General features: G+C 33.5%; 1 protein-coding gene across 1 annotated transcript in view; it reads left to right on the top strand.

Annotated features, from left to right (window-relative positions):
* LOC118187872 (fatty-acid amide hydrolase 2-like) overlaps positions 1-23,453 on the top strand; it is a 425,140-nt gene that overhangs the window by 378,838 nt on the left and 22,849 nt on the right. The window contains exon 5 of the mRNA XM_085820389.1: positions 9,220-9,339. Coding sequence (XP_085676515.1) covers positions 9,220-9,339 — 120 coding nt within the window. The remainder of the gene's footprint in view (positions 1-9,219; positions 9,340-23,453) is intronic.

The raw sequence follows: 23,453 nt of genomic DNA, 5'->3' as shown, positions 1-23,453 counted from the left end.
ACCGCCAAGAAATACCGCAGCACAGAGAATGGTTTTCTCGTTCATCACATATCAAGTTAATGAATCATCTACAGCTTCAGCTTTGCCCCTTGTGACTTTTTCTTACCTTCAGAAATCAAGAAATGGTAGCGCGGTATATCATTCCTATTCACGATACAGTAGCTGATATACTGAGAATGTACGTTCGACGTTTGGAACCACTGCTTTAGGAACTGCTTGAGTGGTTGTCAAAATATATCAAAAATAATGGTGCATACTTTCTGTAAAACTATAGTGTGCATATTTTGGGCCAAGGATGTTTCTATTTTGTGTGTTAAAAACTAAACTTGCACTGTCATCTGTGTATGGCCTTTTCATCAAAATGATTTCACACAGGAATTCATACGAATTAGTAATGAAATTGGAAATATTTTTTAATTATTGGCTGTAATTTTTAGTAAAATTCAAAGTATTTATAAGGCCAATGCATCATTTTAACTTGGCTACCTTTTGCTATTAAGAGCTTTTTATTTCTATTTACGACAGAAATGTACTCGGAACAGCATACAAAAGTTTTATTTGCAAAATGTTGGCAATTTGTACAGCTGGCATAAAAACAAGGATACGATTCGTTTATGTGGGACCACACATTCGTCAATCAGGGCAAAATTAATCTGAGTTGAAGCGTTGAAACGTTGAAAGTTGAAGCAACCGATTCACTCATTTGTGGATTTCTCCTCACACATACCGATACGTTTTACTGTTTATATCTGCTTTAATCACCTGTGCTCAGAATCCAAGACGCTATTGCTTATTAGCTTATGATCAATACGCTTTCCTCTGAGTGTACACGGATGGTACGTAATGTATCCATTTTAATTATTAATTTTTACGTTTTGCTTCATATTCGAAATGATTAACAAAATGGAACTAGGCAGTGTTTTTTAGTAAAAATTTGCAGATTAATATTTTTTCATACCAATAAAATAAAAAGGAAGATTTTTGTTAGCTGCAAAATAATTGCCAAATAAATCAACTGTGGTAAAGTCTTTTATGGGCTTTGTTCTGACGTCAGAAATAAGAACTAAAAAAAAAAAAAATACAGCAAGCTGAAAAAAATTTTTTTTGAATTTTTAAAACCTGAAACAAGTATAAAAAATAATTATCTGTTTATGCAATATTTTTATCTACATACTAATAGTTTTAAATGATCTCTAGCAACTTAAACTTTTAATATTTCCTCTGGAGTTACTAAATACTCGTACATCGTATGGGAAATGTACAACCGCCTGCAGTATTCATTTGGTACATACATATTATCCCGCCGAATCATGAAACTGTCGCCAAGTCGTACGATTTAGCTCCAATTATTGATAAAAGCGTAGCTAAATACTAAGTCATTCATAATATCTGCTCTTTCGGATTAATGTAAACCAACTGATTCTCGATAACCTTTTACTTCGATAAACAAAGATATAAATTTACAGTTATTGCGCATTTTTATTGAATTTTCAAAAAAAAAAAAAAAAAGAGAGAGAGAGAGAGAGAGAAAGAAAGAAAAATAAAAAAATATTTAAAAAAATCCGAAAGGTTTTAGATTTTAAATTACGCCCAAAGAGGCGTTTTTTTAAACGTTTTTGTTATTTATTTATGTATTATCATGCTTTATTTATTTATTATCATGCTTCATGCTCTTTGAACTTAAATCCTAAAATTCAGTTCCACAGCAATGTCGCAAAATAATTTTAGAATGAGCCTATCTTTAGAATTTCCCATACACAGATCCGCGCGCTGGTGATAAAAAGGTTCCCCCCCCCTCCTGTAGAGTGTTGCCATTGCTCACTTTTAAATCGTTGAGTTTGTTAATCAAAAATTCGTTAAAGATTTACAAAATATGAAACCGATAATAAAACAAATTCAAAATTTCAAATTTGGTCTTCCAGATGCCCATATTCGCAGTAGGCTTACGTCATTCAAAATTAGCTGGCTCTAAGTACCGTTGTTTTATCACAATGCATTTATGCAGATTCTTCCTTATTTAATTTCTCCAAATATAATACAGGGCGATAGTATTTGGTGGCCTCACTTTGAAAAGTGAAACGGACATTCAGAGTGATTCAACGCAAAATCGCAAAACGGAAACAATAGTCCTAGAGAGGCAAAGCCCCTTTGGACTAAAAAGAAAGAAAAAAAAAGAAAAAATATATACAATTCAAATTGGAGATCTGTCTGCTGCAAGACAGAGAGTTGGATTATTTTCTAAGTTATGGAATCCTACTATCAAAAAAGTGTGTGTAAATGGACACAATGGGCAATCAGCTGAATATCACCGAGAAAAGAGTAATAGATTTGAACAATTACCCGCGGGAAGTTTGTACTCATAGCGTTCTAAACAGAGCTTCCGGTAAAGTGGGAGGACTCAAAAAACAGTAGAAATCGACGAAAGCCTTTTTACGAAGAAAACGAAGCGGGCCAAATTCTAATTGCTCATTAAATAAAGAGTTTCTGTTCTTTCAAAATTACTCAGCAAAGATTGACGAATTTCTGACGGGTCTCCACTAACTTTCAATACGTAGTACCATGAAATTTTGCAGGCCCACCAGTGGTCGAGCGGTAAAGTCGCAGTAGTTCTAGAGTTCGAATCCGACGAAAGGGGGCATTTTGAATGTTTCCGCGTGTGTAAAATGTGTACGAACCAGTTTCTCTCAGAAGGTCATCCACGAAGCTGTCCCTTGTCTCAGGCAGATAACCCTCGATAGCTCATAATTAAATAAACCAAGCCAAACCATGGAATTTTGTGAGGCAGTGTGATTCATCGACAGTTATTTTCGTTTCTTTAATATTTGTTGCATGTAAAAATGCCTTCCATGCATACAGAGCTGAATAAAATCTGCGCCAGAGTGCCGGACCCATGTGTCAAGTTATAACTGCAATTGCAAACAAATTTTATTGCAGCACAACTCACAATACCAGCTTTCAGCATCAGCATCAATTTTCGTTACTAGTTGTGCAGTATTTTTTAGCTTCTGCTCTGTGAGTTATATCTCAGAATATATAATGGGTTGTAATGTCACCCTGATTCTAGTTTCATTCAAGGAGCACAACTTTGATGTACAGGCAACAGTTCTGAAATGAACCAATAAAAATAGTCGTAAATAAGGATCATAAAGCATTTAAAGCGCTTTCACCAATATACATATTTAGATAATATCCATCAAAACTCGTCACTCATCAAAAATATACTATGACACAAAATTTGTACAAATAGATACTTTGTGTGGTTCTTAGAATATGATATATATATAATATGTTTGGCCGCCCACCCGGGATAGTGTTTATTGACTTTGACTACCGAACCGAAGGGGCCGGGTTCGAATCCCGAGAAGACATGGACGCTTGTAAAGGCATAGTATCTGCGCGACATGGGGGCATATAACATATGCGGCGAGCCGAAAGTCCTCTTGAGAGGCTGAGGGTAGGAGAGATCTTCAGACCCGTTTTCCCCAGGGTTCTCTCCTTCAAAATTGGGGAGCAGGACTGAGCAAAGACAAGCGAGATTAGTTGCAACAACAATAATATGTATGATGAAACGAAACGCTTTGGTATGTGACCTTAGCGTGACATTTTTTTTAATAAAAATTTCTTGACTGGATTAATAACTTTTCGCCATTTTTGTTTTAACGGAAAGCAGAGATCAGTTTTATAAGTAGCGGGAAGTCCAGCTTTATTAGTCCTAGATTTCCAAATATTCGAATTTTAAAATACAAAAGATAAAACGGTAGAAAACATTGGTAAATTAGGTCAGGAGTTCAAACTATATTTCATGTAAAATTTTTTCCCAAGATATTTGACCGCGCAAAGAATGAAATTCTGCGAGAAACGGTTAATGTTAACCGATCGCAGTTAATGTTGTTATTCGGATATTGTTATCGAATTACGGAAGTGTCGAATAACAAAATATGTAAAATATATCGCCTATAGCGATCCGTTATTCGGTTAATGTTATGAAAATGCTATAGAAGGAATTTTACTAACCGAATAAATTCTCTAAATGTGGTCAAAGTAAATTTTAAGAATTTCCATATTACTGAAAAATGTCACCAAATAAGAGATTGACTGCTTTGTAAAAACAAAGCAATAGCTCAATAGTTGGCTGTTCAAAATTAGACAAACAAGCAACCCTTTGTTTAGTTTTGCTTAGATTTTTAATATTTGTTGATTTCGAGAACGATCAGGCAAGTCTTATCTTCTTCAGACAGGAGAAAATGGCAGACAAGGGCCTTTCTGAAACAAATACAAGCACATCATGTAATAAACTTTCTGAAAAACGTACAGATAAAACTGGTGAATTTCCTATATAAATGCAGATTACAAACGAGTATTAAGGCTAGGGATGAGTTAGTTCTCAATTCTATTTTGCCCTATGCACCCCTTTTACCATTGCTAAGAAATCCTTCCCCCTTCCTTTCCTAAACTCGAAAAACAAATATATACATTTACCTAGAATTAGACTTTTTTAACTTGCTTTATAAATTGGACACCAAAGTGTGTAGAAAATATTGATAAATATAAAAATTTGAATCAAAGTAGTTTTTTATATCTAAAAGCTAAAATTAATTACTTAAAACCTAAAGCCGGCCGCATCCCCCTGAAACTAGGAAATTCTTCCCACTCCAGAGAGGAATTTCTCTGGTTGAGAACTCCTAAACTAGTAGAACGACATCGATAGAATAAAATCTAGAAACATTAAACATAGTTTATAACTGAACTTTTCAGAATGCTTGCAGACATCCACCGATACCAAGTGTTTTTCCTACTTAAAATGCTGTGGAAATATGTATTTATTCTTGTATGTTTTGACTGAAATAGGTATCAAATTAGCTAAATACCGTTTCTATACTAAAGGACATTTTTTCTCGTCTATTAATATTATCAAAATAGCCGAGGACAAACGCGATCACATTAAGTTGCGCCTACTGTATACGCAAAAGATCCCCTTTTTATAATCACTTCCGTTTAAAAATAATTATTTGTTAATTTAGTCTAAATCGATTTTGTGAAATAAAGAACATGTTTCATAATTAACAATAATGAAAAACCTAATAAACAATATTAGTGATGACAATTATTTAAAAAATAGTATCATATTCGTATACTACGCAAACAATACATATTCAAGCACTCCTTGGAGAACAAATATGTATGTTAGAAGTTAATTTAATAATAAAACTAAATATTTACTTTAAAATGCTCTCATTAGATGGCAGCACCAGCAAATAATAAGGCCTATTCTTAAAAGTAAATATTTATGTTCAGAAGGCGAATGATTTCGCACAAAACAGTTTCTTTACTAAATTCGTCAAATAAACCATACTATGAACGCATTTAAAAAGAAACGCATTAAATGTATTTTTAAAGTCTTGCGTACGTAATAAATAAATAGACACATATGCCTATGTAAGGCCTGCCGACGTCCTGTGTGCAGTGAAATAGATCTCAATACCAGTATATTTATAAGAAACAGACTCTAGTTGCCGTTTTTAAGCAAATGCAAATTCTGTATTGAAATATCGAGAAGGAATTGAACTGCTTTTAAAATAGGCCAGTGCGTGGATGGAGAGGAATAGATCACCATACTCCCTACAGCTACTGGAATTTTCGCGACTCATGGTAGCCGTTGTCTACAATAAATACAATAAAAGGTCATTAGAAAAGCGGTAGGTCATAGCTCTCAATGGCAGACATCAATATGGAAATATATTAATCATTCGCTTTCAACGACCTTTTTTTTATTTACTGGTGCTGCCATCTAGTGAGAATGTGTAAACGTAAATATTTAGTTTCATTCTTTATATTTATTTTCAACAGAACTCATTGTTTTATTTAAACATAAGTAGTTATTTAAACATCAGTATAATATCATCATTTAAACATCAGTAAAATATTTAGTTTCAACAGAACTCATTGTTTTATTTAGACATTAGTAGTTATTTAAACATCAGATCTCGAGTTCAAAATGAAGGCTAACTCAGCTCTTCTGCTTTCAGTCAATCTATGTTTTTAAAATAAAATATTTTAGCTGAAAATTCCATATATTCTATCATGTATTTGTTAAAGTTTCAGACTCTCACAAACCTATATGTAACTTCTTATGGCCCAAGAGCACAAACTGCACTATTAGTATTTTTTTAATAAGTCTGTTTTCACTAAAAGTTTCATTTCAAGAGCCATTTATTTTCCTCTTTGTATGTAAAAATTGATCGAAATTGTATGTGATACAATAATCTGAAAACACGGAACACTTTTTATGTGACCAAGAGATAATTTGCGGACGGTAAGCATGTACACAAAAGCAGACAGAACTATCAATAACATTTATTTAATGCACTCAGTTCGGCTAATCATAAATATTTTTTATAATTATTTTACTTCAGATAGATGATCTACAATTATTACTATTCCCGTTTAATAGCTAAATGAACCATTCTTTCCTGTTCACTCTAAAATTTAGTATCATATGGGAGACAAGAAAATATAATTTTTTAACGAAAAAAAGACTTTTCTAATAGTGCTTTAGTAGCATAACTCATTTAAAATAACAGATAAAAATTAAATACCATCATGTAAGATCCATACATACCAAGCTAAAACAAATTCACTCATACTTAAACAGAAAACCACATACTTCAATTTATCAGAACGTATGAGTTTCCGTTTTGCTTTGAGAAGTTTTTATATGCACAGCGGTAAAGATTTCGTTCTTGTGCAAAGTTCCCATCTCTGGTTTTCCGACAGATTCCGAAACGTATCATATAGTCATGCAGTTATTCTCCTTATGCTAATTTCATTAATTTAGTATTAAGATTATCATTTATACTAAATGAAATATATTACTGATTATTAAATTTCTGATAATTAGCGACTTTCAAAACAGTATACATAAATAAAAAGTTCCCTTTAATGCATTTGATAGAGACATAGTGTGTTCTTGTAGGCCTTTTGTTAAACAATTTAGTAAAGGATAAAAGACGCAAAAAGTCGTATCATTATTTCGCTTAATTTTAAAATAACTTTTAATCCGTGCATGATATGTTTCATTTATTAATTCCTTCATTTTTTCACTTCGTGTTTTAAAGAATACCGAACATTTTTCCTCATTTTCAGTTTTTTTTTTTTTTTTTTTTAGTTCTCTATAAATGTCCGTTTCACTTTTCAAATTGTTGCCCCCAAATGTTAGTCCTGCATTATTATAGTTGAAGAAATTAAATAATGAAAAATCTGCATAAGTGTATGCATATTTCTCGCATTGTGATAAATTGAATTTTGAATGACGTAATCCTCCTACGAATATGGGCATGTGGAACCCAAATTTGAAATTTGGAATTTGTTTTACTATAGGTTTCATATTCTGTAAAATTTTAAAGAATTTTTGATTAACAAACTCAAGGATTTCAATGCCAGCAATGGCAACGTTGTACAGAAAAAAAATTTTTATCCCCAGTACGCGAGACTTTGTATCGGAAATTCTAAAATATATGCTCAATTTAAAACTATTTTGCGTTATTGCTGTTGAACTGAGTTTTATGCTTTAAGTGCGAAGAACATGATATTTAATAAGTAAAGGTCACAGACAAAATGTTAAAAAAACGCCCCTTTGGACGTAATTTAAAATCTGAAACTTTTCACATTTTCTTTTTTTTCCTCCTCTTAAAAGGAATTTCATTCGATACTTTTCCTAATTCTATCACTGTTTTCTGATCGATGAAACATTTGTAAAATATGAACTGATTTTCCAGGTACTTCAGTCAGTCTGTTGTCAACTTTTATTAGTGCTTCTATCTGTAGATTAATAATATAACTAATAACTAATGTGAAATGAAGGAAGACGAGTTTTTTGTTCTCATTAAAACTTTGGTGAAATTTTGCATTCTCAATCATTTTTTAATTTTAAAATACTTTCTGATCTGTCACTGGAGGCTACTCCTTCAAATAAGGACCGTGAGTATCGAATTATAATTTTCCCAGATATTCTCAAGGAATGTAATAAATTTCCGCAAATTTTTAATAAATATACAGTCAACTTTCAATTAACAAGAGGAGGATTAGCATGGTTGCGGATTAACTAGGTTTTCTCTAAAAAAAAGTTAAGATAGTTTATTGCGATGATGGAAAAGTTAATGTCGCAGACCATCAGAAGAAAACAAAATTTCTGGGAGAAATACCAAAAAGAAAAGTATAAAATGTGTTGGATAACAGCAGTGATAGTACACGATGTCATAATATTTAGAAATGGTTTTTATCCACAACAGTTCATTATTTTTCTGTGCATAATCTAAATTGCTAACTCTTTAAAAAAAATTAAGTGTATAAAATTGATGTTCAAATGTTCAAACATTAATATCGAAAATGCCATTTAGAGTTATCGGAAAACATTATTATTATTATTTGTTTTTTGAAGTTTGCTCTTTTGAATGCTGATTTAATTTACGTTGCCAAATGAATTTATTAACAAACCAAACTTTTAAAAGTACAAGTAAATTGAATCTTTTTATTAATAATATCTGTTTCCAGTATCTCTTTTTTTAATTAACTACTGTCTAAATTAACTTTTTTGTCAGGGATATTACTTTTTGTCGTGTTAAATTTATGCTTATGATTATGTACAATCAGTTTGCCAATAGATGGCAGCACAATTCCTTTCGTATAAAAAAATTGTTCGTATGTATGAGTTCGTGGCAGCTGTAAATGAAACCTCTGTGTGCGTTTACTATTATTTGTGATCCAAGTCAGATTTAACACAGAACTTCACATTTTCTTCAGCTCAATCCGTCGGGAGACTACTTTATTTGCAAAAACTTAATGTTCGGTATACACTTTTCTAAGTAAACATAATTCCTAGCAAGACTAATAAAATTCACTGTTAAGTGTTCACTAGAATACTATGATCACAAAAAGAACTTTTCATTTATGTATTACGACTCATTATTGGGGAAATAGGAGTTAATATACTAAAATATTTAGAATTACAAATAAACTTTCATGAGCCATTTTTGCCATGTAAGAAATGATGGTCCTTGAGATAAAGATAATGGAATTCTTTTCTTTTGACAAAAAAAGAATGTAATTTTCTCATTGTTATAACAAGCGTTAGTTTTAATAAATAAGAAGACTATTTCTTTATATACAGGGGGTGATTATACATTTTTAGTTATTCTTTTTTTTTTTTTTTTTTTTCCATAGGAGGCGAGTCATCTTTGATCACTGCTGCTGCTTCAGTGATTGGCATTGGAACAGATTTAGGTGGCAGCATTCGTATACCCGCCTTATTCAGCGGTATTTTTGGTCACAAACCATCCAGAGGTAAGGAAAATAATGTTCTTTGTGAGTCATATTTTTGGCATTTCTTGTTGCTATTCAAAGAAGAAGTCTCTATATTTGTGGTGTTACGTAAGGCGTTACGTTCGAACAATGGCTACCTCAGAAGGGATTCGTAAGTCATCTACCCGATGAATTAACAGCTATCTCGTCATAAATGGAGTACTTCATTTAAACTTAAGCAAAAAGATTTATTTACACATAAAGACAAGTTAAAAGAATATAAAATATTTATCTAGCTACAATATCTATCTAGCCACATCATGCAAACATCGTGCTTAGCTAACTGAACCGGAACTGTTCGTTTTCCTCTGGCGTCCCATGACGTCAGTCTCTATCTGGCTTTTTATTCGCTGGCGTAGTGATGCCATTCCCAACATCCTCCCCCCTTTGAGTTGCTGGATAGCTACTCAAAACATTCAAGTCTATCAAGTTCAGTCTTAGTGGCATCTTAACAGTTCTACCAGCTCGTGTCTTTATAGTCTTAGAACTATCACATACATCGGAAACATCAGTTGAGTCCGGAGATCGGGGTGACCCAGAAATTTCTGAATGATGAGAGGTACTCATGTCGTCTCCACGATGAGAATCTGAAGACTTTACAGCAGATTGATGTTTTTGAGGATCACTTGGATGACATGAACCCGACAAATCATCATCTTGGATTTCTAGGGGAAACACTCGTTGTATCGGACGTACTAAATTGTTAGTTTGCGTTCTTAATCTAACTGTTCTCACTTTACCGTCCTTTCCGGGAATCAGTTCCGTAACCCTGGCTAAAGGCCAATTCAATCTCTTTTTGATATCATCTCCTATTAACACAACGTCATTCACGCGAATATTTGGAAAGTGTGAATTTTGCTGTCGTTTCTGAATAAGTAGTCCTAAATATTCCTTTCGAAAACGTACTCGGAGATCTTCCATTAATTTTGCACGAAATCTGATTCTTTTCCTGAGATGATTGGTGTCTACTGTATCTATATCAGTTACATCTAAATTGGATCTGTCGGTCAGAAACATGGCAGGTGTAAGTGGAACTAAGTCTTCTGTATCTTCGGATACATACGTCAGGGGTCGCGAATTTACTACCCTTTCACATTCGCACATAACTGTTTCCAGTTCTTCATAGGTAAGAACAGCTCTGCCCAATGTTCTCCTAAGGAGTTCTTTGACTACTCGAACAAGTCTTTCCCACCATCCGCCCCACCAGGCAGCAGTGGGGGGGATGAATTTCCATTCGATCTTCTGTATTTCTGTTTGTCGAGTTATTTTACTCCAATCAATTTCTAAAAAATTATTATAAGCTCCCCTAAAGTTTGTACCATTGTCTGTATAAACCACTCTAGGTCTTCCTCTTCTAGCAACAAAACGTCTAAATGATAACAGAAAAGCATCAGTGGAAAGCGACGTTATTAACTCTAAATGAATTGCTCTATAAAGAGCACACGTGTAGAGAACCATCCATACTTTGTCCCCACGTTTTACAAATAGAGGACCTGCTAAGTCAATACCAACTACTTCGAAAGCTGCAGCATTTTCCACTCTATCAGCAGGTAAGGAAACTGGTTCAGTGATGAGAGATTCAGTTTTGTATCGTCGACATTTAATACAGTCCTTCAGAACACTACGTATCGCTCTTCTTCCTCTTGTAATAAAGTACTTTTCACGCAATATGCTTAGTAATATCTGGGTTCCAGCATGACAGTTTTCTCGGTGAAAATATTCAATCAGTCTTTGAGTAAAGATACATTTATCAGGAAGAATAATAGGTGAAATGAAGAAAGGCTTATCTATGCGTTCAGTAATTCGAGCTTTAACTCTGATAATTCCGTTCACATCTTTGAAAACACACAAGTTCCGAATAGAGGTTTCACTAGGAAAAAATTGAGCTTGCACATTACGAATAAGCAGAATTTCAGCATTTTCAATCTCCTGCGTTAGAAGTTCTCCCCCCCCCGTCTATTATCATGACGCGATCTTACATTACTGATAAATCTCAATATCCATGCAACCATTCTAACTATTGAATCGAAATTTGAGAATTTAATGGCATACCACGGGACTCTCTCTTCCGACAAATTAATATTACATAACCTAACCTTTCTCCTTTCAAGTGTTATTTCGGGTGTTTCCGTTATCAATATTTCGGTGTCAGGCCAGTTGTCTCTTGCTTGCAACAACCATGCCGGGCCTTTCCACCAGCAGGATTCTAACAATTTCTTAGGGGAACACCCTCGCGAAATCAGATCAGCGGGATTCATTTTCCCTGGCACATGTCGCCATTCATTATTAGGAAACAGATTATTTATTTCTTTTACTCTGTTCGAGACAAAAACTGTCCATTCACCACGTTCTTTTAACCAGTATAAAGCTACCCTAGAGTCGCTCCAAAATATTGTTTTAATCTCATGGGCATTTAAAGCCTGCTTCACTGAATATGCCAACCTGGCACCAATGCAGCAAGCCATTAACTCTAACCTAGGGATCGTTACTTTCTTCAAAGGTGCAACTCTGGTTTTTGCTCTAAAAAAGTAAATTTTTACCCCTTGAGAGGTTCTCGTTCTAAAAAAAATACAGGTGGCATATGCCTCTTTGCACGCGTCTACGAAAACATGCATCTCAGTGGAATCATTTATTTCAACATAACGTGAGATTTCGATATCTCTCAATGCATCTATTTCTCTAAACCAGGGGTCTCCAAACTTTCCAGCCTTAGGGCCATACTGATTACTCCAGTAAGTTCCGAGGGCCAAAACCATATTATCATTGTTGCCGGTGGTAAAAAGTGAAATAGTCCACTGATGAAAAAAAAAGTCCGAAAAAGTACGCAACGTTTAAAAAAGGCTGCAAATCGGACTGAAGTCCGCAAAACGGCAACACTGCATATTACAGTCAAAAGTCGTTAATTCGGACACCCATAATCCGGAATGATCTATAATCCGAACCTCAAAGCTGAAAACTTTCTGCGCATGCGCCGCGTTGACACATGCGCATAGGCGTTTACGCGTGCGCGTAAGACCTTTACGCGCACGCGCATATGCGTGTGCGCAAGTGCAGAATACGTTTTCGCGTGCGCGTTTAACGTATAACGGACGATATAAACTAAAATTATACAATTATCTATTTCAGTTAATGTTGATGCTTGCGTTATACCTTAATCTTCGAACTGGATGCAGCTTATTATTTTTTGCAGATTGTAAGAGAAATTTTATAAAAGTAAACTTGAACTTTCGATTATGCCAATTTCCGATTTGGAGCTCCCAAAGGATCTACAAAACGAAAGTATGTCTCGATGTCCGTCAAACAAAAAGTGAAATTGCTGCAAAAATTGGATAAAGACATGAAGAAGGTGACAGAGAGGTTAGTGAAAACGAAAAAATTTCGATTGACAAGTTAGTCGGTATTCTCGGCATAGCAATTAGGGGACTTGAACAGCGGAGCTTTTTAACTGAACAAGAAATTATGTCTGTTTATAGAATTAAAGAGAAAGTATTATCACATAAAACGAAACAACTTACATTGAAAGAAATGTTTAATAAAGTAAACAAATAAATATTAAGCTTCTTTTTTTGTAAATTTTGATACCCTTTAGATCATAATTGTTCTTTATTTCCTAAAATACGGTTTCATATTTTTAATTTTAGAATTTGTGCATGCCATCTTACCAGATTTAAACTGATGATCTATAATCCGGAAAAATCGATAATCCGGAATCGCCGAAGTCCCGACGAGTCCGGATTAACGACTTTTGACTGTATTAATTTTCCTGTCATTATCTGTAATTTCTAGATTAGTCGTAGAGTACGAGCCATGAGGAGTAAGGTGACACGACATCTGGTGGACACAAGTGGAAATAGGTAGTACCTTCTATCGCTAACAGATGGCGCTAATAGCACGTACTGAAGTCAGTTCCTATGACACTGTTGTGAAATAAAATAGTGCGTACCTCCTTAAAACGTGTTTGTGCGTGTTTAAGTTTAAGACATCTTTGTAACAGTATTTTGATTTGAATTGTTGCTTTTGTGTGTGATTTAGTAGTATGGAAAAGAAGCGAAAAATTGATAGTGAATGCAGAAAATTCAAAGATCAGTGGAACATTCAGTATTTCGTAATTGAGTCCAGTAACAAGGCGCTATGTTTGATTTGCAATGAAAGCATAGCCGTTCTCAAAGAATATAACATTAAACGTCATTATGAAACAAAACATTTTCAAAATTACTCAAAATATACAGGAAGTTTGCGACAGAAAAATTTGAAGCTATGAAGCGCGGATTGAAATCGCAGCAATCTTCATTTACAAAACTCAAAACTGAACAAGAGGCTGCAACTCGTGCCAGCTTTCGTGTGGCTCTTGAAATTGCAAAACGTGGAAAACCATTCACCGATGGAGAAATGATCAAAGAATGCATAATTGCAGTAGCCGAAGAAATATGCCCTGAAAAGGTAAATTTATTAAAAACTGTCAGTATGTCAGCAAACACTGTGGCTCTAAGGGTACAAAACATCGCTGAAAATATATCCTCTCAACTGTTCGACAAAAATGGACATGTTGAGTGGTTTTCTTTGGCTTTGGATGAGTCAACGGATGTGTCAGATACTGCTCAGGTGTTGATTTATATTCGAGGAGTAGATAAAAGCTATGAAGTGCATGAAGAACTTCTTGATATGTATAGTATTCATGGCACAACTACTGGTACAGATATTTTTAAAGGAGTTGAAATGGCCATTAATCAAAAGAACCTTCGATGGAAAAACTTGAAATGTATTACAACTGATGGAGGCAAAAACATGAGTGGGAAAGATAAAGGAGTGGTCGCTCTTGTGTCAAAGGCTGTAGAAAATGACGGTGGTTCAAAACCATTAGTCTTACATTGTAGCATTCATCAACAGTCTTTGTGCGGAAAATGTTTGGATATGTCTGAAGTTCTGAAACCAGTCATATCAACTGTTAATTTTATCAGATCTTTTGGGCTGAATCACCGACAATTCCGACAATTTATTGAAGAGATTGGAGAAACTGACTTACCTTATCATACTGCCGTACGTTGGCTTAGTTGTGGGAAAGTCCTTCAGCGCTTTTTTGAACTTCGAGCAGTGATCGAAATTTTTTTGAATGAAAAGCATCGCCCTCTTACTGAATTACAAAACAACGCATGGCTGTGGAAGTTAGCATTCTATGTTGATTTGACAAAACATGTGAACGAACTGAATTTGAGATTGCAAGGAGAAAACCAGCATCTTCCTGATTTATACACTAATATCAAATCATTCCGGAAGAAATTGATACTGTTTCAATCACAACTACGAAGTAAATGTTTTTCACATTTTAAAACATGTGAAATATTTAGCCAACACCACTGAGACTGAGTTTCCTACCGATTTTGCAATCGAAACTTTGAGTGATTTGAAAATAAATTTTGATACTTGTTTCTCGGACTTTGATGCCATTGCGAATCAAATTAAGATTTTTCAGAATCCTTTTGATACTGACATTGAAACCCTAGCCCCGGAACTTCAAATGGAAATGATTGATCTACAGTGCAGTGATATAATTAAGAACAAATATCAAAACTCATCTTTGTTGGAATTTTATAAGAGTCTTCCACTGACACAATTTGATAATTTGCATAAATTTGCTCGTGGGCTCTTTTCTGTTTTTGGTACTACTTATTTGTGTGAGAAGACCTTCTCGAAAGTGAAGTACACAAAAAATGTTTACAGATCTAAATTAACTGATGAGCATCTTAAATCTCTTTTAATAATTGGTACAAGTAAAAGTAGTCCACAACTACAAACTATTGTCAGTGGAAAATCTCAATTACATAAATCTCATTAGTATTTCATATGTCATTATACTTTTTATAAGTTATGTTTTTATTTAAAATGTATAAAATGTTAGTTGGATTCATTTCAATAATTTGTTAGTTATTATATACTGAAGTTAAATTTTCTGCATATTATACATGTCTTTACTCATTACAGTTCTGTGTTTCTTTATCCAACTTATCACAAAAACAATAACAATAAGCCTACAACAATTTTATGAGTAGTTAGCCCATGACCATATCAATGTAGATGTCATATTAATAATTATTCAACATAAAATTATAATACTTCAGTAAACTAAATTTAATTTTCTATAAAAAATATGTTCTCTAAAAGGAGTTTTCAAGTATGCTAGCTCTCCGCGGGACGGACAAAATCTATCCGCGGGCCGGATGTGGCCCTCGGGCCGTAGTTTGGAGACCCCTGCTCTAAACCATCTTTTAAAAGACATTTGAATACTATCTGGTAAGGGAGTATCCCACTTTAGATTTAAATTCCACGTTTCCTGCAGTAAAAGCTTAGGTGGTAAGATTGCAGGACTCAACAGACTTATTGGATCATATATTTTGTGAACTGTAGCTAAAATGATTCTCTTAGTAAAATTCTGATCTTCACTTACGAGATTAAAGTTTAAATTACACTTAAGAGTGTCCTTATCAAGATCCCACAAAATTCCCAGTACTTTCGTGACACCAGTACTATTAAAAACATACTTACATTTTACATTACTCTCCCAGTTTCTTAAATTAAAGCAACCCCGTGACAAAATATCTTTTGCATTTACAATAAAATCTTCCTGCTCCTCAATATTTGCAACACCACAAACACAATTATCTACGTAAAAAGAATGTTTCAGTTTTTGTGCTATAGCATCAAATTCAGATGGTACATTACCTAATAAATGTGTAATTGAGGTTGCCAATAAAAATGGACTCGACTTTAACCCAAATACTACTCTGCAATGTCGGTAAACAATCTGTTCACTCTCGGACGGATAAAAAAACCGCAAGAAATCTCTATGTTGAGGGGCTATACTTAGCATCAGAAATGCTTTCTCAATAAGATAATCCTATTGGATGAATTCGAAACCTATCAAGTATCTCTGGAATTATTTCTAGTAAGTTCGGACCCTTATACAAAAGGTCATTCAAAGAGCATTTACCACTTTCTCGGGCTGACGCGTCAAAGACAGGTCTGATTTTTGTAGTGGTACTGTCCTTAATTACTGGCCGATGAGGTAAAAAATGTCCCGTCTCAGCATTATCAGTTACCCTTTCAATTATATTCAATTTCTCCCATTCCCGAAAAATCGTAGTATATTCTTCTAAAAATGCTTTATCTTGTGCTCGCTGGCACATCCTTTTATGCCGCTTCCAAGTTAAATCTTTATTTGTCGGCAAATCGGCCACATCAGATTTAAAAGGTAAACAAAGTTCATATCTACCGTCTGAAAGAATTTTCACATTATTTTTAAACTCTTCCAAAACTCTAGAATGTTCTAAATTCTTTCTATTATTTTCAATGGGATCTGAAATACCTATGGATTCTAAAGACCACAAATCTTTTATCGAATAATTACTAACATACAACGAAATTGCATTCAAAACAGTATCATCATTGCTATTTCCAAATGACTCATGCTTCCCAGTTAACACATGTCCCAAACAAGTGTCAATCAAAAATAACCCTGACTCCAACCGAACAGATTTATTAGTAAATAAAGCGCCCACAATATCCGCTCCCAAAAGCAGATCAATCTCACGATCAGAAGAACCCAAATCAGACAAACTGACGCCTCTATCTTTCAGTTCATTAAGAATTTCACTAGCATTCACTTTTGGCACTGTGCCACAAATTTTGCTCTCGGAAAGTGCTTCGATTTCAAAGGAGAAAGTTTCATCTAATGCCGAAATCAACAAATTATAAACATCGTGAATCTGCGTTCGCGTTTCTCTTCCACCGAATAACGAATGCTTCAATTTAATTTGCCTTAATGGTTTTAAATTTAAATTCTCTACTAATTTTTTACTGACATACGAATGCTGAGAACCTGTATCCAGTAATGTGCGTACTTTAAGCTCAACATTCTTAAATTTAATTTTAACTATTAGAGTCATTAAATAGACATTTTCTGTTTTACAGTTATTAGTTAATGTACTGGTTTCAGTTACGTCCCTTTTAGACTTTTCATTTGCGCCTTTTTCTTGGCGATTGGGACACATTAAAGAATGGTGATTTTTATTACAGTACATGCAAGAATTTTTTACTCGACATGTTTTAAAAGTGTGACCAAATCTGAAACATCCAAAAAAGGCCCCTTTTTTAATTAATATATTTTTCTTAGCTTCTAATGTCATATTTCTAGCAGAAAAACATTCTTTAGTTGGGTGCCGTTTTTCACAAAAGAGACAGTTAAAATTGCGCTTACCTGGGCTCTCAGAATTTGATGTACTTACTAACGCAGCTGAGGTGGCAGAATCTGAATTTTTATTTAGTGTATCCTTTTTCTTAGAAATATGATTAGAACCAAACCCAGTGCGGGCTAACACGACCATCTCTTCTCCTTTCACTTCTTGTTTCAGAAAATTCATCAAATTTTCAAGGCATCGGTCATCAGGCTGAGGTGCTTCTTTTAAATTTCTGTTTCTCTCCCAAGCAATTAATACTTCTTCGGGCAGGCAGGATTCAACTAAAGGCGTTAAGAAATCACCATACTTCTCTTGCGTTCTTCTAAGACTTTCTAAAGCTCTAATCTTGGTTTCTAAATCATCGTAGAGAGTGGGAAGATCCGTCTTCACACGTCCACTGCTTGCATTACGCATAACCATGCTTAGAAGATCTCTGACGTATATCTGCACAAGTAAGTCTCCTCTTCCAAACCTCTCTCGAAGCTGGGCGATTGCTTTCGGATAATTCAAGGCCGTTGCCGGAAAGCTCTCCACTACCCGTGCGGCTTTGGACTGAGGAACAACTGCTTGCAGGAGGTACTGGAATTTATCTTCATCTGGAATCGTCGGATCTTCATGGATCTTCGAAAACTGGCTCCAAAACGTCAAAAATTCTTTTGCTTCGCCGTTGAATTTCTTTAGTTCGATCTTCGGCAGTTTAAATTTGCGCTTCTCTGGTAATTCAGTAGGTAAAGGATTCTTCGACAGCTTTTCGATTTGAGAACACAGTTCAAAATATTTATCTCTATAAGGCTCAGACGAAATAAAATCTTCTTCATATAGCTTTTCAGCTTCTTTAGATTGTAGAATTAGTGACGTTACTTCCTTTTGGCAAATTTCAAGTCGATTAAACTCGTCTCTAAGCTGTTGTTCCAGAATCGAAAGTAGCTTCAAATCAGGAATATCTGATTTCAGTTCTGCATCAATTTTGTTTGCACATGTGGTAAAGGAAGTTCTTAGACATTTTCTTTCGGTTTTCAGCTGTGTAAGCTCCATTTTCAATTTATTTTAGCTGTTATCGCGCCCCACGTCTTGGCGCCACAATCTTATGTTACGTAAGGCGTTACGTCCGAACAATGGCTAGCTCAGAAGGGATTCGTAAGTCATCTACCCGATGAATTAACAGCTATCTCGTCATAAATGGAGTACTTCATTTAAACTTAAGCAAAAAGATTTATTTACACATAAAGACAAGTTAAAAGAATATAAAATATTTATCTAGCTACAATATCTATCTAGCCACATCATGCAAACATCGTGCTTAGCTAACTGAACCGGAACTGTTCGTTTTCCTCTGGCGTCCCATGACGTCAGTCTCTATCTGGCTTTTTATTCGCTGGCGTAGTGATGCCATTCCCAACAATATTTAATAACTTTACTTATAAAATATATGTTAAGTTTATCTTCATATATATTTTATGAGATATTTATTATTTCAATGCATGTAGCGCTTTCCAAACCAAAAGAGCATACTAAACGGTTCAGTGATGCCATAATAATAAAAAATAAAATAAACTGTTTTTAAATATTTTGTGGTATTGCTGTTGAGTTGAACTTTATGTGGTTTGAATGCGAAGAACATAATGTTTAATAAATAATGATAACAAAAAAATCTGATGTTAAAAAAAATCTGATGTGTACACCACATGACTTAACTTGTACGGAATATTAAATTATATGCATTTTTTCTTGAATTTCATTTAAATTGATTGGATTGAATTAAATCTACTTCGTCGACAGCGCATAAACCACAATAGAATAAATGCACTCTTTAAAATTCACTATATTTGTTTACTATAACGACACTCTGAATGCAAGAAATTTATATCATTTGAAGAATTGTCGTTGCCACATGTTCTATTCAAATACTATAATAAAGCTAAAACGATGTATGAAAGAAATTAAGCAAACAAAACAGAAAAGAAACAGTTTTTCACAGACGATTTAGTATTTCTCATTCAATTAATTCAGCTCTCACTTCGCGACAAGGCAAAAACACATAAAAACTCAAAATATCTGCATTAAAAATTACGAAGTAAATCTTTAACACTTTTTTCCTCGAAAAAATTCCAGAAAGGATTAAGCATGATTTAATTCGGAATAATAAATGAAGGCGTTATTTTTGTATTGCGAAGCTTAGTCTCTCTAGATTGGCAACAAATCTACAATTCTGCTGTTTCAAATGTAAACAAATATGTCCGCCATGTTATTTAAAACTTAACCGCACTTAAACAGCTTTTAAATTGTTGATAATTGTACAAATATTGCTTCCAGAATTACGAAAGGCATAAAAACCTTAACCGGAAGAGAAAAACAACATAATTCAATCATTTTTAAAGCAAAAAATGTACAATTTACAAACATATAAGAGTAAAGATACTGAGATCACTGAGCCGGGTAACAGAGTGGATATATATATAAATATATTTATATATGTTTGGTGAGGCCGATTGCAACCAAAATACGAGGTGCACATCTACATGTTATAGCAGTCCTATATACAAAATTTCAACGTTCTGAGGCTACTCGTTTTTGAGTTATGCGAGATACGTATGTACATACGTTCGTACAGACGCCACGAAAAATTCTCTTCAGAATTAATATTAAAGCAGTTTTATAATTTTTTTTGGAGGAAAGGTGTCTTTTATTCTGTCCTTACGCACAGATATCACGCAAAAACATCGTTAAATTGCATTTGTTAGCTGTCAAAATGGATATTTTCGTTGAAATATATTGCCTGAAACTTTTCGCGATTACAATACTTCCTTAAAAAGGTTAAATAAATCGATATTTCCCATTTGAATTTTTTCAGAAACAAGAGTAATTAAACGATTTCTATATATCGTACTTACTCAGATATTTTCCCCCCGATACCCCCTATTTTTCCTTTTGTTTCAGCTTCATAAAAAGCAGATATAACATTTTATTTAATAATATATTACAGCACAAAAATTCCATTTTACAAAGATTGTTTCGGAGCCGCCAACGACACAAATTAAAGTTTAAAATTTAAAAATAATCTTAGGAAAATAATAAAAGTAATTTGTGTCTTTATCTGTCCAACCTCTAGAGAACGAATTAGGCAATGCAAAAACTTGTAAAGTTTTATCACCAAAAACATAGATAAATTCAAAAAATTTGCGAAATAACAAACACATGTTTAAAAATGTTTTGAGTAGATCGAGTTTAAAAACAAATTTGTAAAAATAATTATTCAATACTTGAAAGTAAAAGCATATACTAATATTCAATGCAATATTGAAAACAAAAACTGTACGCAAATTTTGAAACCATACAAGCGGGATTAAAAAAATAGCATAAATTATAAATAAGTTTAAAAATCTAATAAAAATTTACAATTTGAGTGTACCGCGTCCAAAAACATGTAAAAGAGAAATAATCCAACATATGAAAATTAAATTAAATAAATGAAATTTTATAAAAAAATGTAAAATAAAATATAAAAATGCAGTGTCTCACGAAAGTATTCGGACACTTTTAAGAATTTGGAGAAAAAGCGCTGTAACCCGGAACTGAATTCGAATATAAAGCCCAATATTTTTTCATATTATTTCAATGTGATTTTGAATAAAACCAAACTTTTTAATTTTTAATACTGACTTATTTCTTAGACATTTCTCCTCAAAATCGATGGTAAATAAGCTCGAAACGTATTGGAATCCTGTTTATTTGCAGATGAAAGCAAATTTAGCATTTTTAGTTCCTATGGGCATATAATTGTATGGAGGGGAAAAAAAAGAAAAAAAAGGAGGAGCTTAATCCCAATATCTTGGTTGGAATAGTAAAACATAGCGATGGAGGTGTTCTAGTATGAGGGTGCATGTCAACATCAGGGTAAAATAATTTAGTATTTATCGATGGCCCAATGAACCATGCTCTTTATTTAAATATTTTAAAAGATAATTTAAAATTTGGATACTGGAATCAACTTTTTCTTTTTTTTATCAGAGTATCGATCCTAAGTTCCACAAGTTCTGAAAACACCACCTCAGTAACCAGATTTAAATCCAACAGAACATCTTTGGTGAGAATTAGAGGTTAGAGTATGAAAACACAACAGTAAAACAAAAACCGAACTATAAACAGTAATGATGGAAGAATGGAGGAACATTGATGCAGATATTAACAAAAAAATGGTTAACTCTATGTCTATGTATATACTACAAAATACTAACTGACAGAAATACTATAATATTTACTAATATATGCAGATTTCTTTAAAGTGTACGAAGACTTTTGAGAGGTAACTTTTCTGTTACTTTATTATTATTGATTTGCCAAAAAATATGTTTTAATATGTTCATAAAATAATTAATGTAGTTATTAAGAGAAATTTATAGACATTATTAAAAAATTCCCATTCTAAAATATCAATTTTTTATTAATTAATAAAGCAATATTTCACTGAAACTTGTAAGTGTCCGAACATTTTTGTGAGCGACTGTATGCTATAATGAGTTCGTAAAATCTGTAACAAAAGCGCAACAAAAGTTTTTGAAACGAAAAAATAAATTTGCCTGTACAGTAGCAAAGCCCAAACGTGTTAAACAATGAATTTAGCAATGAATGCAAGTGTTAAGCATGTGTTAAGCAATAAATACATATATAATCCTAATATATATGTATTACGTAAAGTAATATATATATACGTATAATACTTACTAAAATAGTTTACTAAAGATATTCTCGATATTTTAAATGGTCGGAATTTTATAAATACCCATTTCTTATTTCATTTAACATTATATTTTACGATAATAATATATTTATATCATAATCATCATAACAATAATTTACATTTTAAACCAATTTGAAAATACCACTCTGACTAGAAATAACTTTTTATGATTATCCTTAAGTTTCTGTTTACCTGCAGCTGACAAAACATACCTAATGCAAGATTTCCTAATATAATGTCAGAAATTTCCGTATATAAACCAGGAGTTTTAAACAAATATTTTATTACAGATATTTGGAGGTCAGTTTACGTACGACTTCAGAATGAATTACAAATAATTCAATCACAAAAATGATATTATAAAATTAAATAACTGAAAAATATTATTTTATTTTATGTGATTCTAATACATCTGCTCCAAAGCAAGGTTTGTCTTTATCCCCACTTCTGTAAGTAATGTGACATCACTGAGCGGATAAATAAATTACGTTGCTGTCTCGAGCGTCGAAAACAAGGGTGTGAACCTTGCAAGAACATAATCTTTCCTGTCTAGTGACCTCCCTTATGCCTAAAAGATGGAAGAAAATGAAATTTTTTGCACAAAAAGTACCCTTTCTTTCTGCAGTGCTCTCATCTTCATATCTCATCTTCATCACTCAAAACATTTTAAGTAGAAGCGGAAAATGCGTTGGCGCTTATCTTCATCTCGTTTGATAGGTCGCAAGCACCATATATATTTAGCTGACTGAAGCACAGTTCGTATTTTAAATTTACATGACATATTTAAGCAAAATCCTTAAACCAGTTTTTTTCTAACGCAGTAAGGTTTGGCTGCCCAGCAACAAAACTCGACTTAGGCTCCATTCAGACGGTGGCGTAAATGTCATAGAGGCATAGTAATAAGGCATAAAATACAGGAGTTCCGTTCACACTTGCGAGATAGGGTATAATAGCCGTAGCCAATTAAAAAAGCTAAATTTGCGCATGTGTGGATGATTGGTCGACTCTTTATACCAAGTCAATATAAAATCGGAAATTTCGAACTTTATGCCAAGTCCCTAAACCAGTTTTTGAGATACAGGTTTGGTTACCTAGCAACGAAGCTCGGCTTAAACCAGTTATGACAT

This window comes from Stegodyphus dumicola, chromosome 1, assembly GCF_044657685.1.
Source record: "Stegodyphus dumicola isolate Sdum_Otavi_A_Nest chromosome 1, ASM4465768v1".
NCBI lineage: Eukaryota > Metazoa > Arthropoda > Arachnida > Araneae > Eresidae > Stegodyphus > Stegodyphus dumicola.
Note: the sequence above shows the minus strand (reverse complement) of the source record. Positions and strands in the feature narration are given on the sequence as shown.